At 33.3% G+C, this 15,365-nt stretch overlaps 1 protein-coding gene across 1 annotated transcript in view; it reads left to right on the forward strand.

Moving 5' to 3' along the window:
- ARL15 (ADP ribosylation factor like GTPase 15) overlaps positions 1-15,365 on the forward strand; it is a 472,397-nt gene that overhangs the window by 235,734 nt on the left and 221,298 nt on the right. The window contains exon 6 of the mRNA XM_044681155.1: positions 3,406-3,614. Within this exon, the coding sequence (XP_044537090.1) occupies positions 3,406-3,614 (209 nt within the window). The remainder of the gene's footprint in view (positions 1-3,405; positions 3,615-15,365) is intronic.

The following is a 15,365-nucleotide window of genomic DNA, read 5'->3' on the forward strand; positions in this document are numbered from 1 at the left end:
ACCCTCATTCTCTCTCTCTCTCTCTCTCTCTCTCTCTCTCTCTCTCTCTCTCTCTCTCTCTCTCTTCTGTTTTAGGATCAATATTGTGTATTGGCTCTAGGGCAGAAGAGTGGAAAGGGCTAGGGCAGTGGGGGTTAAGTGACTTGCCCACGTCACACAACTAGGAAATATCTGGGCTCATATTTGAACCCAGGACCTCCAGTCTCTGGATCCTGCTCTCAGTCCATGGAGCCACCCAGCTGTCCCTTTGTTATTTCTTTTGAAGTTGGTTTGTTGGTATAGAGTGCCCTCTGAAAGACATTTGCTATCTATGGTGATAGGGGAAAAAAATGTCCTTTCTTTTTTATGTAAAACAGTTAGCTAGATACCATTAAGGTGGAATGAAACACTTAATATATTTTTGACTTTTTAATATAAAGACACTTTTAAAGCACCTACTATGTGCATATCATTATATTAGGTAATGGTGAAAGACTAAGATTTGATACCATGAAACCTGACCTGAACTCCCCTGTGAAAATGTTACCACCCTTCCACTCTTAGCTCACATTGTTTTCTATGCTTTAATTATTGCACTTATCTCATTCTATTTTATATCATGATTATTTTTGCACTTATCCTTCTCCTCAGAAGGTCATAGACATTGAGAACAAAGTTCTTGCTTTATTTCCCTATCATCTAGCACAGTGCTTTGAGCTTAAAAAAGCAATGTAGTTTTGCTAAATGGAATTGTTTAGATATGTGACCAGGTTCCTATCCTCTTGAATCTTGACAGTCTACTTAGGATATGATAGATATTCTAAAATAAAACCTTTTTTGAAATGTATTGCCCTTTATTTTGGTTTCTGAATTTGTTCTGACTGAAGGGGTTCTGAAATAAGCTGAGTTGGGAGGTATTCTAAACTTTCAAAGTATTCATTTTTGTGTAAAAGTCCAACCAACATTTAAAGAGTAGTTCCTGAAAGAAATCCATTTTTAAAATTTGAAAGAAAAAAGATTGTCACCTATTATATGCATACACACACACACACACACAGCACACACATATACACATATAGGAGACTTACTAAACAGATACCAGATTATAAGATTTTCTTTTTTTTTTTTTTTTTTTCTTTTTTTCTTTTTTTTTAAAAATCCTTACCTCCTGTCTTGGAGTCAATACTGAGTATTGGCTCCAAGGAAGAAGAGTGGTAAGGGTAGACAATGGGGATCAAGTGACTTGCTCAGGGTCACACAGCTGGGAAGTGTCTGTGGTCAGATTTGAACCTAGGACCTCCCGTCTCTAGGCCTGGCTCTCAATGTACTGAGTTACCCAGCTACCCCCCAGATTATAAGATTTTCTCATGATATATATCTTCAGTAAGTCTGGTATATATATATATATATATGTATCTATAGATATAGATATACACACATGTACATGTGAGACTTTATATAGAAATACATTAATATAATTAAAGATATAAAAGACTAACTGAAACTCTCTCATCTTAAAATCTGATAATCTTTTTGCTTTACTTTTTTTTCTTTTCAATTTGCCAGAAGAATAACCAGGATGGTTGTCATTTTGGTTTATAAAGCACTGCCTCAGGAAGACCCAAATTCATATTTGGTATATTAGTTATGTGAACTTTGGACAAGTCACTTAACAAACTCTGTTCACCTCAGTTTCTTCAACTGTAAAACAGATCGTAATAGCACCTACCTCCTAGGGCTTTGTGAGGATCATATGAGTTAATATTTGTAAAGTGCTTAGCACAGTTTCCTACCACAGAGTAGGTACTTTCTAAATGCTACTGGTGGTCATTATTATTATTAACACCACCCCAAGGAGTGAGGGAAAATTAGAACTGGAGTTCTTTCTATATTCATACTGTTAAAAAAAAGAAAAGTTTTACTCTCAGTCATATAAGGATGCAGGACAGTTCTGAAGGACTTAGGCAAATAAGGCTATCTACCACCAGAAAAAGATCTGATGGAATTGGATATAGATCAAAACATGCTATTTTCCACCTTTGTTTACATTTTTATTTTGGGGTTTTAGTGTTACATGAGTATTCTCTTATAACAATGACCCAAATGGAAGTATGTTTTGCATGAGAATACATGTATAACCAAGATCAAATTGCTTGCCATCTCTGAGAGGGGGTAGGGAAAGGAGGGAGGGAGACAATTTAGATTTTATAATTTTGGAAAACATATGTTGAAAAATGTTATTATATGTATTTGGGAAAATAAAATATCTTTGATTAAAATAAGATTTAAAATTAAGAAAAGAAAAGCTTCCTGACATTGGGCAACTTCATCATCTTGAGCTCTGACCCTGACTTTTTTGCCCCTTTCCCAAATTCAGATCATAGGAATTAAAAAAAACTCAACTTAATGCTTTCAAAGTTGTGTTTCATTATTGGAGTTTAGGGGTCTCAGACATTTTAGTGTGGTTTTAATATGCTTTTGTTGGGGATGCTATCACTATAGTTAAGAGTGTACCCTCTGGTTATTATGTCTCTTTTATTCTGACAGTTTCCTTATCTTCTGTCTTTCCATTTGCCTTAGGGATAAACTCTTTTTCTTTGGCCTCTACTACTCTCCATATAATAAGTCATCTACTTCTGTGTCCGATTCATCATGTTGAAATGTAAAACTTCCAGGAATTAAAGAAGGTTTTTTGGGTGATCATGAATGGCATTCAGTATTTTGCCAGCAGATTTCAAGTTTAACTTACAGGATAAAATTTTTAGATAACAGTATGTTTAGAAATATTTTTAAAGGTAAAATTGAACACCCTCATTGCTGGTCACAACACTTTCTGATCTTCTCTTTTAAAAATGTAAAGATAATCTATGGTTTGAATATTCCTTAAAGTGCTCCATTTTGCCTCCTTAATTGATCATATCTGCTAATTTGTAGTGTATTCATTGTTTTTCAGGTTATGATATCTTTAATCTAAGCAAAACTAATCAGTTCCTTTGTTAGAAAATTTAGCTGATGTGAGAAACATTTTAGGGGTGATTCAGGAGATTGTGCTGTTCATTTTAGAGATATTGAACTCATGCCGTAGTATGACTCATGTTATCCACGTTAAGAGAATTCCGACATAGGAAGAATTCTTCTGCATCTGACTAAAAAGTTCTTCTGCTTTTACTTTGTTAGTTTGAGAAAGAAAATGTTGTATAATTTATTTTAATCCTTCTTTTCTCCCTGAATCTCCCTATCTGCAACCCTTTTCTCTGATTACTTCTGCCTGTTCTTTCCAAAGATGTATGCCACTTTCCATCATAAAAACAGTTTAGCACTTTATTTTAAAAGATACCTTTTTATAACAAGTAATTATTTTTGTTGTTTGTTTACTGAGGCTTTTAGTAGCATGTTTTTTTAAAAAATTCTGTTTTGTTTTGAAAGGGGCCGATAACATTAGGAAATACTGGAGTCGCTACTACCAAGGATCTCAAGGGGTAATATTTGTTATAGACAGTGCCTCTTCGGAAGAGGAACTAGAAATCGCTAGAAATGAACTGCATTCAGCTCTTCAGCACCCACAGTTATGTACTTTGCCGTTTTTAATATTGGCCAATCATCAAGACAAGCCGGCTGCTCGATCAGTTCAAGAGGTATGTCTTTCCTATTAGGGCTGTGCTGAGTATATTCATTTTCTTTATGTTTGCCCTACCAGATTGAAATTGTGAAAGATGTATGTGATTATGCATATAGTTTTAAGTGATATTTATGCCCTTAATCTTCTTAGCATAAACCTGGAAGGATCTGATGTGACTTTATTCCTTCTGCTTTTACAGACATCTGGGTCAAAGAACTATCTAACTGCTTATTGAGACCAAGAGTGTCAGGATGAACTTTTTGTTTTTTCTTTTGAAGATGTATAGACTCATTTGCCTAAAAGTTTTATTTTTATATCCAGTATAATACAATCTCACAACTATTCAAGGTATGCATGAAAACTATCATGGTGCTGCCTCATCTCTCATCCAACACTGCTTCTTTCCTATTCAGTACTCATTTTTGACATGGAAAGAAAAGGGTGCATTGAAGTAGATCAGTGTGGTTTGAGAGCCAGGTGTAGAGATGGGAGGCCCTGGGTTCAAATCTAGCCTCAGATACTTCTTAATTGTGTGACTCTTGGCAAGTCATTTAACCCCATTGCCTAGCCCTTACTATTTTTCTGCCTTGGAACCAATACATAGTTTCATACTAAGATGGAGGGTAAGAGTTAAAAAAAAGAAATGGGAGGCAACTTTCCTTTCCAGTCTAAAATGTAAATGATATGATATTAACTGGTATAAGAGTATAGTGAAGTAAAAACATTTTTTCTTTTTCTCTTAACAATTCCATATCAACTAATGGACCTTGAAATGTCCTATTCTTTTCCTCATTTTGTTTTTCTCAGATTAATATACCTATGTCATCTGTAAATGAAGCTCATTTTTGGTGGAAACCACACATTTTAAAACCCTTACTTTTGTCTTAAAATTGATACTAAATATTGATTACAAGGCAGAAGAGCAGTAAAGACAAGGTAGTTGGGGGTCAAGTAACTTGCTTGGAGTCACACAGATAGAAAATGTCTGAGGACAAATTTGAATCTAGGATCTTCCATCTCTATACCTGGCTCTCTACCCACTGAGCCACCTAGATACTCCTTTTTTCAATATATTTTTTATTTGTGATTTGAAATAATATGGCATTAACTCATATAAGATTCTAGTGAAATACAAAATTTTGTTGTGTTCTATTTTTGCTGCTATGGTTTTGGATAATTCCTTTTTTTTTTTTTTTGTCTGAGAATTATCTTTTCTCAAGTGATTTTGGAAGGAAATAATGAAATAAGATGGCATTATAAAGTTCATAATCTGAAAATGGAGGAAAAAAGCCAAGAACATAATAAGCTTTAATTCAGTCAAATCTATATGGATAGTGTGTTCTATGATTTCTAAGCATAGTGTTTCTTACCTGCAAAGTAAATATAAAACTATTTACCTGCTCTATCACTTGGGACTAATTTGGATGATGTACTTTCAAAGTTGAAAAAGTACTAAATAAGTATTGAGACAGTATCCTATTTGTAATATCTTAATTTTGGAAGAATATTAATGAATGTATATATAGAAGACCTGTGCATTACATTTACTTAGAATAATAAGTTGACTCATTAGGTTTAAAACTTTTTTTTAAAAGGTTTAAAATTTTTTTTTTCATTTTTTGCCTTAATAAATACTTTTCAAATATTAAAAGATCTCTACAATTACAGGTGCCATAATATTATTTAGGAAAGTGCAGTTATGAGAATCATCTGAATTGTAATTTCTGATTTGACTCTAATCCTACTTTGTGGCCTTTGCTGTACAAAAAATAGATTGAGTTCTCCTTTGTTGATTAGTTTGTTAATATGTATAAAGAATTCTTTAGTTGAAAAATGACTTTTTTTGGGTACTCCTTTTGGTGATCATTCTGCTTAAGAACATATTTTCTTATAACCCCTATCTTCTTTTTCCTGAGAATTGTTCTCTTATCTATCTGTATCTATCTATTATCTATAATTACTTAGACCATAGGAAATGTTCTTATTAATTCTATAAATTTCTAAAGGAAAATGGTAATTTGAAAAATTTAAGAATTTTGTAGTAGCAAAAATAAATTTTCATGATCAATAATTGTGTATTTTCCCTAAAAAGTGAAATTACTAAACTAAATGTGTTACTTAAACCCATTAGAAAAATCAGCATAATGCTAATTTTCAGAGATAAAATTAATGTAATTGAATTTAATAATTGCTTATATATTTTATATATGTTGGCTAGCTCTTAACCCTGAGAAATATTCATTCTCATTCTTCCCATCATTTAGGTATTCCTAGTATACTTTGCAGAATGGTAAAATTTCAATAAAATAGTCAGGAACCGGCTTGGAAAATGATGCATATCTGATATTTAGAAAAGTTATTTAGGTGTAATTTTTTTTTCTTTTTCTTTTCAATAACTATGGCAATTTTAATTCAATTTCTATTTGTGTATATTTTGATAATTGGTATTACAAATCTCAGATTTGCCTAAAGTGATATCTTTGATTTAAGTTGGAATTGGTTTAAACATATGTTTTATTTATATATATATACATATGTATGTATATATATATACATACACACACATACTCTTGATTATTTGAAACATTTCATCATTAGGAATATATGTAAATTCTACAATTTATCTCTTGACTTTTGAGGAAATGCCATAAAATTTTTCTATTTACCATGATGTTTGGCATAGAAACTGCTTCCACAACATACATTTATTTTTCAGTAGGTCATGTTATTAATTTAGTAGTGAAATTCATGAAGAATTATGTCTTTACAATTAAATCAAATACTTATTTCCTGAACAACAGTGAGGGAATGTCTTTCAAACTATTTTGGTGAGGACTAATTTCAAAATCTTTATTTCCAACTTAACAGTGACTTTAATTTAGAACTGGTATGTTAAAAACATTTCATTATCTTTATTAGGCAATATATGTTTTATATCTCAAAACTCACATACATTTTAGTATGCACCTGTTAATTGTATGCTATTTTGAAATGCTAGTCTTTGCAAAGTATCTATTATGAATTATATTGTTGGTCACTGCAATTGATAATTTGTTCTGGGTTTTATTCTTTCTGAACAATGGAAAAATACCTTCAGTTTACATAAGAATGATGAACAATTGATGCAGTTAAGGAGACAGTGAGTCATAAAGACTTATTGGTTCTTTCTGATTAAATTGTTACATTCTGTGCTTACTGCATAATGCAGACATTGCACAATTACATCTGCTGTCTTTGGAGTAGAATTGTATACACCCCTTTAAAGAATTTACTGGTATTATTTAATGAGGATATCACTGTTTTTTAGAAGGTGAAATTTAAGGGAGAAAGCTGAGGAAAATGAAAATTGTTAAGACTGTATTCATTTCAGTTCTGTGAGTGTTGATAAGTAGAAATGTTTGTGTAGAACACTAAAAAAGGACAATAGTTAAAATTACTATGTAACCCACAGTCAGAGGGCAATGTGCCCAATTATTTTGTTGCCATTTCTAAATGCAAGTGCAGTCTTGTAGAAGGCATATTTTCCCTTTATAAAATACATCTAGAAGACCAGTTGGGTTAAACATACATACATACATACATACATACATACATACATACACACACATACATACATACATAAATATACACATGTCTTATGTGTGTATATATGTGCATATATATGTCTGATGTGTATAGAGAGAGAGAGAGGAAGAGAGGAAGAGGGAGAAAGAGAGACAGAGACAGGGAGACAGAGAGAGACAGAGACAGAGAGAAAGAATGAATATGCATTGTGGGGATCCAGGTTTTGAACAAGTTATTTGTTTGCTTTTTAATAGCAAAAGCCCTAGGAAGAACACCCTTTATAAACTGTCTGAGGGCCAAACACTGCAACAGATGTTTGTTGTATTCACTTTGGGGAGGTGTACTTGACACAGTTTTCCAAAATTTACTTTTATCAAACATTTTCCATTTTATATTACCTACCATCAAGATCTTTCACTATTTCTGGTGTGCTTTCTTGACTCATTAAGGAAAATCAGAAGTAATGGAACTGGAAAAACTAAGTAATGAGAAATCGTTACAGTGCATTGATGGGGTTGTTTATTTGTATTGAATTGTAATTGTATCTAATTTGTTTTTACAACTCCCATAGGAGAGCATATTTCAGTTCTGAAGTTATTTAAGAGATCAGGAGGAATTTTATGAAAAGTTGATATAGTAGCCAATAAATGCAGCCCTGTTTTCTCCTTACTGGTTACTGTCTGTGGCTATTTTACCTCATATATTAGGGAAAAAATCTAAAATTTTAAAATTGGGTACCATGGTACACATAGCAGCATCTAACAAAAATACATTTAAAATATGTTAGTATAACTATTATTATGGTTTCAATTATTTTAGCTGAGTTAATATTTGCTTCTCCCGAATTTCAAATGTTTTAACTTTTTCAATACTGATCCCTTACAATCCAGAATTATTTTTACATAAGCAATTTTTTGTCAATTCCAACATTAACATGGAAATTGTAAAGCCCTGGTATTTAAGGCATAATGGATGAATGGTTACATTGGTTATCCAGTTCATTAGTTGTGATACAGGAAAATCCAGTCACTCAATTAGGATCTCCTCTTAAAACTAGAATTTTAAGTTGTGAACCTGACATTCCTCAATTTTCATTCAATTAACATTTGATTTTTAGTATACAGTTCTATTATTAGAAGAAATTTGCTTATTTACCAAACTAATATTTGATGATAAATTTGAAAAGAATTGTATACAAATTCAAGAAGTTACTTGTTTATAACAATATAATTATTGCCAAATTTTATCTGTTTTTAATTTGAGAATTAATATTTAGATTTTAAAATTTTTTCAAATTCATTATTTCCTCAGTTGCTTACCTATGTATCACATCTTATAATCCTCAGACTGTCTTTGGAAGGGGGGCTGGTGTTCTTTTCAAGGATATTTAACCATTATTCTTATATATTTCAGTGTTTCTAGTTTGTTGACCCCCTATTTTAAAACTTCAGAGACAGTGTTCTGATTTTGAGATAATGAACTATGTTATTTATATCCTTGAATAATATAATGGCTCAGATATCTAGATTAAAAAAAAGTATTTGTGATATGTGACTGTATAGTTCTGTGATAGCTGTGTAAAGGATGAAAAACACATTTCTGACCCACAACACATCCCCGCACAATTTTATGTGACAAATCTTTAATAGAAAATACAAAGCTATATTTATTCCTTTTCAAGACTCATTCATTGAAATTATAGCCCTTTGGGAAAAAGAAAGAATATATTTTTCATGTAAAGTAACTTTTATTTCTTGAAAAATAGTTACAAAACTGTTGTGAATTCTGGCATCTTCCAAATATCTTGAACTGTGCCTTGGCTGCTTTCTAGACTGCCGATTTGATTTCACAGAGTCATGTACATACCTATTGTGTGAGCAGTTTGAAAGTCCCCTTATGGGATAGGCACTTATTTTAAAATGATATAGGAGTGATGTATATACTATTTTTAGGACATTCAGTACAGATGTATACTGTATATCCACAGTTCAGTTTTGGGAAACAACACTCTTGTTCATTTGTTTCATCCACAAAACTTTTCGTGGCACTCTGAAACATTATGGCATCTTGAAAGAGAAGCTCTATAGTCAATAGAGTCAGTGGCTCTGTTGATGCCAAATTTTTGTTTATTGGCACAATTTAAAAACTTTTAGATCAGAATAGTTAGCCAAAGTAATATGTCACCTGACTCTTTTCCCTTTACATAACCCCTCTTGAGAAACTTCATCTTTTCACCTGGTTTCAATTATCCTAAATCTGATTCTTAGTTCTGATCTCTCTTTTTTTCTGTATTTCTTGCCTCCTACAAGACACCCATACATACAATACAAATAATACATATAACACTAATGCCTAGAGCCTTTCAACATCTGATCAACAAATCAAAAACCTATCATAAATATAGACACTATTGTTAGGGCAGGAAGTAAATCTGACGGTGTGGTTCTTGCCCTCAATTAATCTATAGTCTATTCTTAAAACTTCTCATTCCTTTATAGTTTCTTAATTGTTATCAATATTAATAATATCCTCATTGGATCTTAGGATCATAGATTTTATAGCTTTAAAAGACCTGCTAGGTCATCTGGTCCAACTCAACCTTCTTTGTCCATCTTACCCATATGTGTCTCCCACATGTTTTCATCTGCTGAGTCTTCCTCTGCAACATGTATCAGATAACTTTATTCCTCTTCCTTCACACAATTCTCCCCCAGCTCCACTCTGAAAATTTAGATGATCTTCCTGCTTGTATTCTTCTTTAATGTGTTTCTTAGGATCTTAGTTTCAGTTTCTTTGAGAATCAAATAAAACTTCTTATATCATGGATTTTAGTGTTCATTGTATTCTCTAACTTAATTCATATCTTATTAAGACAGTTTTCTACTGTATCCATGGTTAGTATTATGTCCTACTGTTTAGCTATTGACTAATTGCTAATTACTGGTCAGCAGGTTCCTGGCTTCCTCACTTTAAACCCTTAATATATATATGTATAGGGGGCAGCTGGGTAGCTCAGTGGAGAGTCAGGCCTAGAGACAGGAGGTCCTAGGTTCAAACCTGGCCTTAGCCACTTCCCAGCTGTGTGACCCTGGGCAAGTCACTTGACCCCCATTGCCCACCCTTACCACTCTTCCACCTATGAGACAATACACCGAAGTACGAGGGTTTAAAAAAAAAAAACTTTAAAAAAAATATATATGTATGCATACCTGGTTTATATGTGTGCACTGGAAAAAAATTTCTGGATTATCCACAACTAGTTTACTCCTTGCTTTTCTTGGAATATACATGTAGCTTGTAAGGGGTCCCCAGAAGGCAATGCCATCTTCTTTTATGCCTTCAAGGGTGTACCCCCTAAGGCAGTGATAGGCAAACTATGGCCCTTGGGCCAGATGTGGCCCCCTGAAATGTTCTATCCAGCAGTGGGACATTATTCCTAATCTGACGAATACAATGAATAGGATACAGTACAAGAAATTTTGAAAGAGTTGACTTAGAAACAGAGCAACAGATGAGCATTTCCTTTCCTTTGGCCCCCTCTTTAAAAAGTTTGCCCATCACTGCCCTAAGGAGTTCAAGTGATTTAAAAGGTGTGGTTGTTACCCTCAATGAGCTTATAGTCTATTTGGAGAAATAATAATGTAACTCTTTATGATTATAGAATTTTAGAACTAGAATGGATGGTAGAAATCTTGCAATTCAATCCCTTCAACTTAAATATGAGAAAACTGTACCACAGAGAATCTAAAAAATTTGCTTAGTCATACAACTATTAATCGACAAGATTAAACATAAGATCTCTGTGTTCTTTATTTAAAACCACTTCTAGTACTGTCATCTTGTGCCTCCTTTCTAGTTTTCCCTGTAATATCAATAGTTTGTGCCAGTTAATATATCTTGAGTATCATTATTACCAGTAATTTTTTACCTCATTGTTAATTTATCTTTTTGATATCAAGTCATTTGTTAAAATTGATGATTTCCAGAAAGATATAGCATTAACTTTTACAATAAATATTTATGGAAAAGATAGAGCAAGAGCCAAATACATTGAAATAGGACACACTCTCTCTTCCACCATCTGGACCTCTAGTGACTTGCCCCATGTCACATACTACTAAGTGAGGCCAGATTTGAACTCGGATGTTTCTGACTCCTGGCCCAACATTCGACATTGAGCCACCTAACTGCCCAAAATGGCATATGAATGAATTACATACTTGAAATCTCTCTAAATGGTGTCTAAGTGAAGCAGAAAATAGTAATCAAATACATTTTCTTTCTTTTAAATTCTCACACTTGTGTCCTATTGAAGGACATTCATGAAGAAGGACCTATGAGGGTCATGAGTTTAGGTCTTAAAACAATCCCCAGGAATGGGACTCTGAGTGCAAGGCCTAAAAGAACTCCTGGGAGTCTACTTGAGCTCAAGCTCAAAGCAGTTGCTATAAAGCACTTGTCTCACTTTGTTCTATTACAGATGTGGCAACAGTGGTGGATAAGTTGCTGCCATGATTATTAGACACAAATATTAAGTATTGGTTCCAAGACAGAAGGGCAGTAAGGGCTAGACAACTCGGATTAAATGACTTACTCAGGGTCACACAGCTAGGAAATATCAGAAGTCACATTTCAATTTAGGACCTCTTGCCTCCAGGCCTGGTGTTCTATCCACTGTCCTACCTACGTGCCCCATATGAGCAATATGCCTCAATTACCTCATCTATAAAATGAGCCATAAAAGGAAATTGCAAACCCTCCAGGATATTTGCCAAGACAACCCCAAATGGGGTCACAAAAAATAGGACATAACTGAAGGGATTGAACCACAGTCACCACTTTCTGTGGGGAGGCCTTTCCTGACTCAGGACTTTCCAATCATTGATGCACACCTCTGCCTCATCTTCTCAAACTATATTGTATTGTCTACATTTATTCCCTTTGTATTTGTGATGTTTTATATATATGTGTAGATATATGTACATGTTTGGGTGTGTATTTGTGTATGTGTGTGTGTTAACACTTGTTGTTATATCAGCCTATCAGAATTTTCAGCTCCTTGAGAGTTGGGATTATTTTATTCTTTTACTTGAAATCCCCAGAACCTGGCATAAGTTGATACTTAATAAATATTTATTTATTGGTTAATAATAATAAATTGTATCTCCTAATCTCAGAGGTCTAAAATTCTGTTATCTTATATTTTTTCTTCAGGTACCATAAAGCTTTGATAAAGTATATATAGTGTGCACACCTATACACACATACATATATTGCCTTTTGTAAAGGCAACTAGATGGCATATTGGATAGAGTGCTGGTCTGGAGTCAGGAAGCCATCTCTTCCCTAGTTCAAATCTGGCCTCAGGCATTTACTAGCTGTGTGACCTTGGGCAAGTCATTAACCCTGTTTGCCTCAGTTTCCTCATCTGTAAAATGAACTGGAAGAGAAAATGACAAACTCCTTCAGTATCTGCCAAGAACATCCCTAAATTGGATCATAAGGATTCAGATTCAATTGAAAACCTGAACAAAAATAAAGTATTTTGCTTGTCCTGATCCCTTTTAGATAATATTCATTCATTGAAACAATACTGGCTATTGTTCCATTTGGGCCTCTTATTGTTCTATGAAGAGCCAATGGTCTGTTAAGTATTGATTAATGAAGCTATTTTCTTTAAGGGGTTTAGATTTAATCTAATTTGGAAGTATGTTCTACTGAGATTTTAGTAGTTTTCTTTCCCTCTTTTAAAGAAATGGTTTAAAGCCGAGTACTCTTGGACGTCATTGAAAACAGGGTACTCAGATTTCTTTAAAGTGAATTTCATCTTTTAATTTTGAGGAAGATGTTTAAAATAATATTCTACATGGACTTATTGTTTAGAAAGAAACTATTATATGTAATTCAGAACTTTTAAAATTTGACTTTCTTTTTTTTAATATTAGTAACTAAAGTTCCCTAGCCTTCCTGTATTGAATTCATCTTTATTTTTCATATCTTTCCTCTTTTTGGTTACCAATTTTTAAAAATCTATTTTGTAATGATTTCGAAGTCACTCTTTCAACTCTATATTTGGTTGAAATTTAATATGTAAATAACTTTTTCAGGAGATACAATAAATTTGAAGTCAGTGTATACAGTGTGCCATTTCCTTCGTTCTTACATTTTCCCCTCCCCCTACCTTTTTTTCTGGCAAAAGAAAACTGAGACAGTCAGAATACATTCCAAAGCTTACAAAGTTAATATAACATTTGTCCAGTTAAATTAATTTGAAAATAGGCACATAGTTAACGTTAGTAAGGCGCTTTGAAGATAAAAAGCTCAATAAGTGTTGGTTATTATAATTATGATAATTATTATCATTATTATTATTACATAGTGTCTGCTTGAAAATATCCTTGGTTACTCTGGGATGGTTGAGACTAATGAGAGAGGTTAATTTGTTGGAGTTTATCCAGAACTAAGGGTCTGAGACACAGTGGGCTCAAGTTTGCATCAAGGGAATCTGTTGTGTTGAGTGCTTTTATTTTTTTCTTTAAAGCTTCGAAGAAGAGTGAGCTTCCTAATGAACTTTCAACTGAAGTATCAGGATTCTTTCTTAATCACTCAGATACTTTGCTTTGCTTGACAGTTCTCTTAAAAATTAATTGAATACAAATAGAAGCTATTTCACAATTTAAAAGATTTAAACAACATATAAATCATAATTTCCAACATTTCCAAATCATCACTCTTTTTTCAACCCACTTAGGGACATGTAAAATTTTAATTAAAATTTAAAGAGACCAATTCAATTTTTAAGAAATGACAGGACTGAGATTACTACAGCTGATTCCATGAATTACCCTAGGAATATAAGAAAGATCAAAAATTAAGTTAAGAATCTTTTAGATGGAAAAAAAAGAAAAGATAACAACTTTGTGATAAAGCAGGTGTTTTTTAAAGAGCAAAATGTTTTACAAGATATTGTAAATACTGGCATCCCAAGCCACGGAGGCAAAGAAAATGTTCAAGTTGTACTTGAACCATTAAGGGTAGGAAACTGGTGTCTGGTCCCCAGCTTGGCAATCAGTAAGACATCAGTGACAGGTCTGAAGAAGACATTCCCCAATATTATTGCAAACAAAGTAATGAAGGATCTCCAGGGAATGAAAAGAGAAAAGGTGCCTGGAGCCAATGAATTACAATTGACAACCTAAAGGCAGTTGAAGAACCAATTGCTCCAGTGATTGCAAAGCTATTCATAATGTGCAGCAGACAGAGAGAAGCAGCCTAGACAATGCCTCAGTTCCACAATATTGCTTCATGAGAATAGAGAGAGAGAACCCAAAGAGCTACTGACCCTGAGACCAATTTCCAGGCAGCTGCACAAACTAGATCCTGTAATTAAAGGTTCTAACCAGGAATCACAGCAATGCCAGATTACAAGAAGTCTAACTAACTAGCTTGTTTTACAATAAAGGAAACACCCTTAATGTTTAAAAAAAGAATCCTTGAGAAGGTAGGTATAAAAACTGCCTTGTGTTTTGGGCAGTGACTTTGAAAAAAAATCTGCTGGGTTAGTGCAAAAATTCAAATCCAATAATTTTAACTTTTTGAAGGAATAAAATTTTAAGGAAAAACTGCTTTTGGCTTTGAATGGAAGAATAGTGGTAATCAGGAACAAACCTTTTCACTTAACTTTTTCCTAGTTTTTAATCACTGAAAGATTTTTCTATGATGGCAATGAAAGAATGAATGTATATGGCTAGAAGTACGCTAAGTTCTTTGAAGGATCTGTGTAATTCTGTTGCTTTGAGCTGTATATTGCAAACCCTCCCTGACATAATTGAAGGTTTAACAAATCTTTAGAAGTCATTGTAACCCCATAGATAGATCACCTGGTGTCCTATTCTCTCCATTAGCTTGACCTATCTTCAGATAATATATACACAGCCCATCCTTGGGCCTATACTTGTAGACATTTTACAACTTGATTAGCTGGTATACCCCTTGCATAGCCTTCAAGGATCTGGCATCATAATTAGGCATTGGAGAAAAATGTTATTGGAAGAGTATTTATTAAAGGACTGTAGTATAGATAGTCCTCAAGAATTTCCAGCATTCTGATATACTTAGAGATCATGTAACTGTCACCACATCTAGGTACTTAAAGAATCTGAACTCGTTAGTCTGTGTGCCAGCCTTCTAGTATGTTATTACT

Source organism: Gracilinanus agilis, chromosome 1, assembly GCF_016433145.1.
Source record: "Gracilinanus agilis isolate LMUSP501 chromosome 1, AgileGrace, whole genome shotgun sequence".
NCBI lineage: Eukaryota > Metazoa > Chordata > Mammalia > Didelphimorphia > Didelphidae > Gracilinanus > Gracilinanus agilis.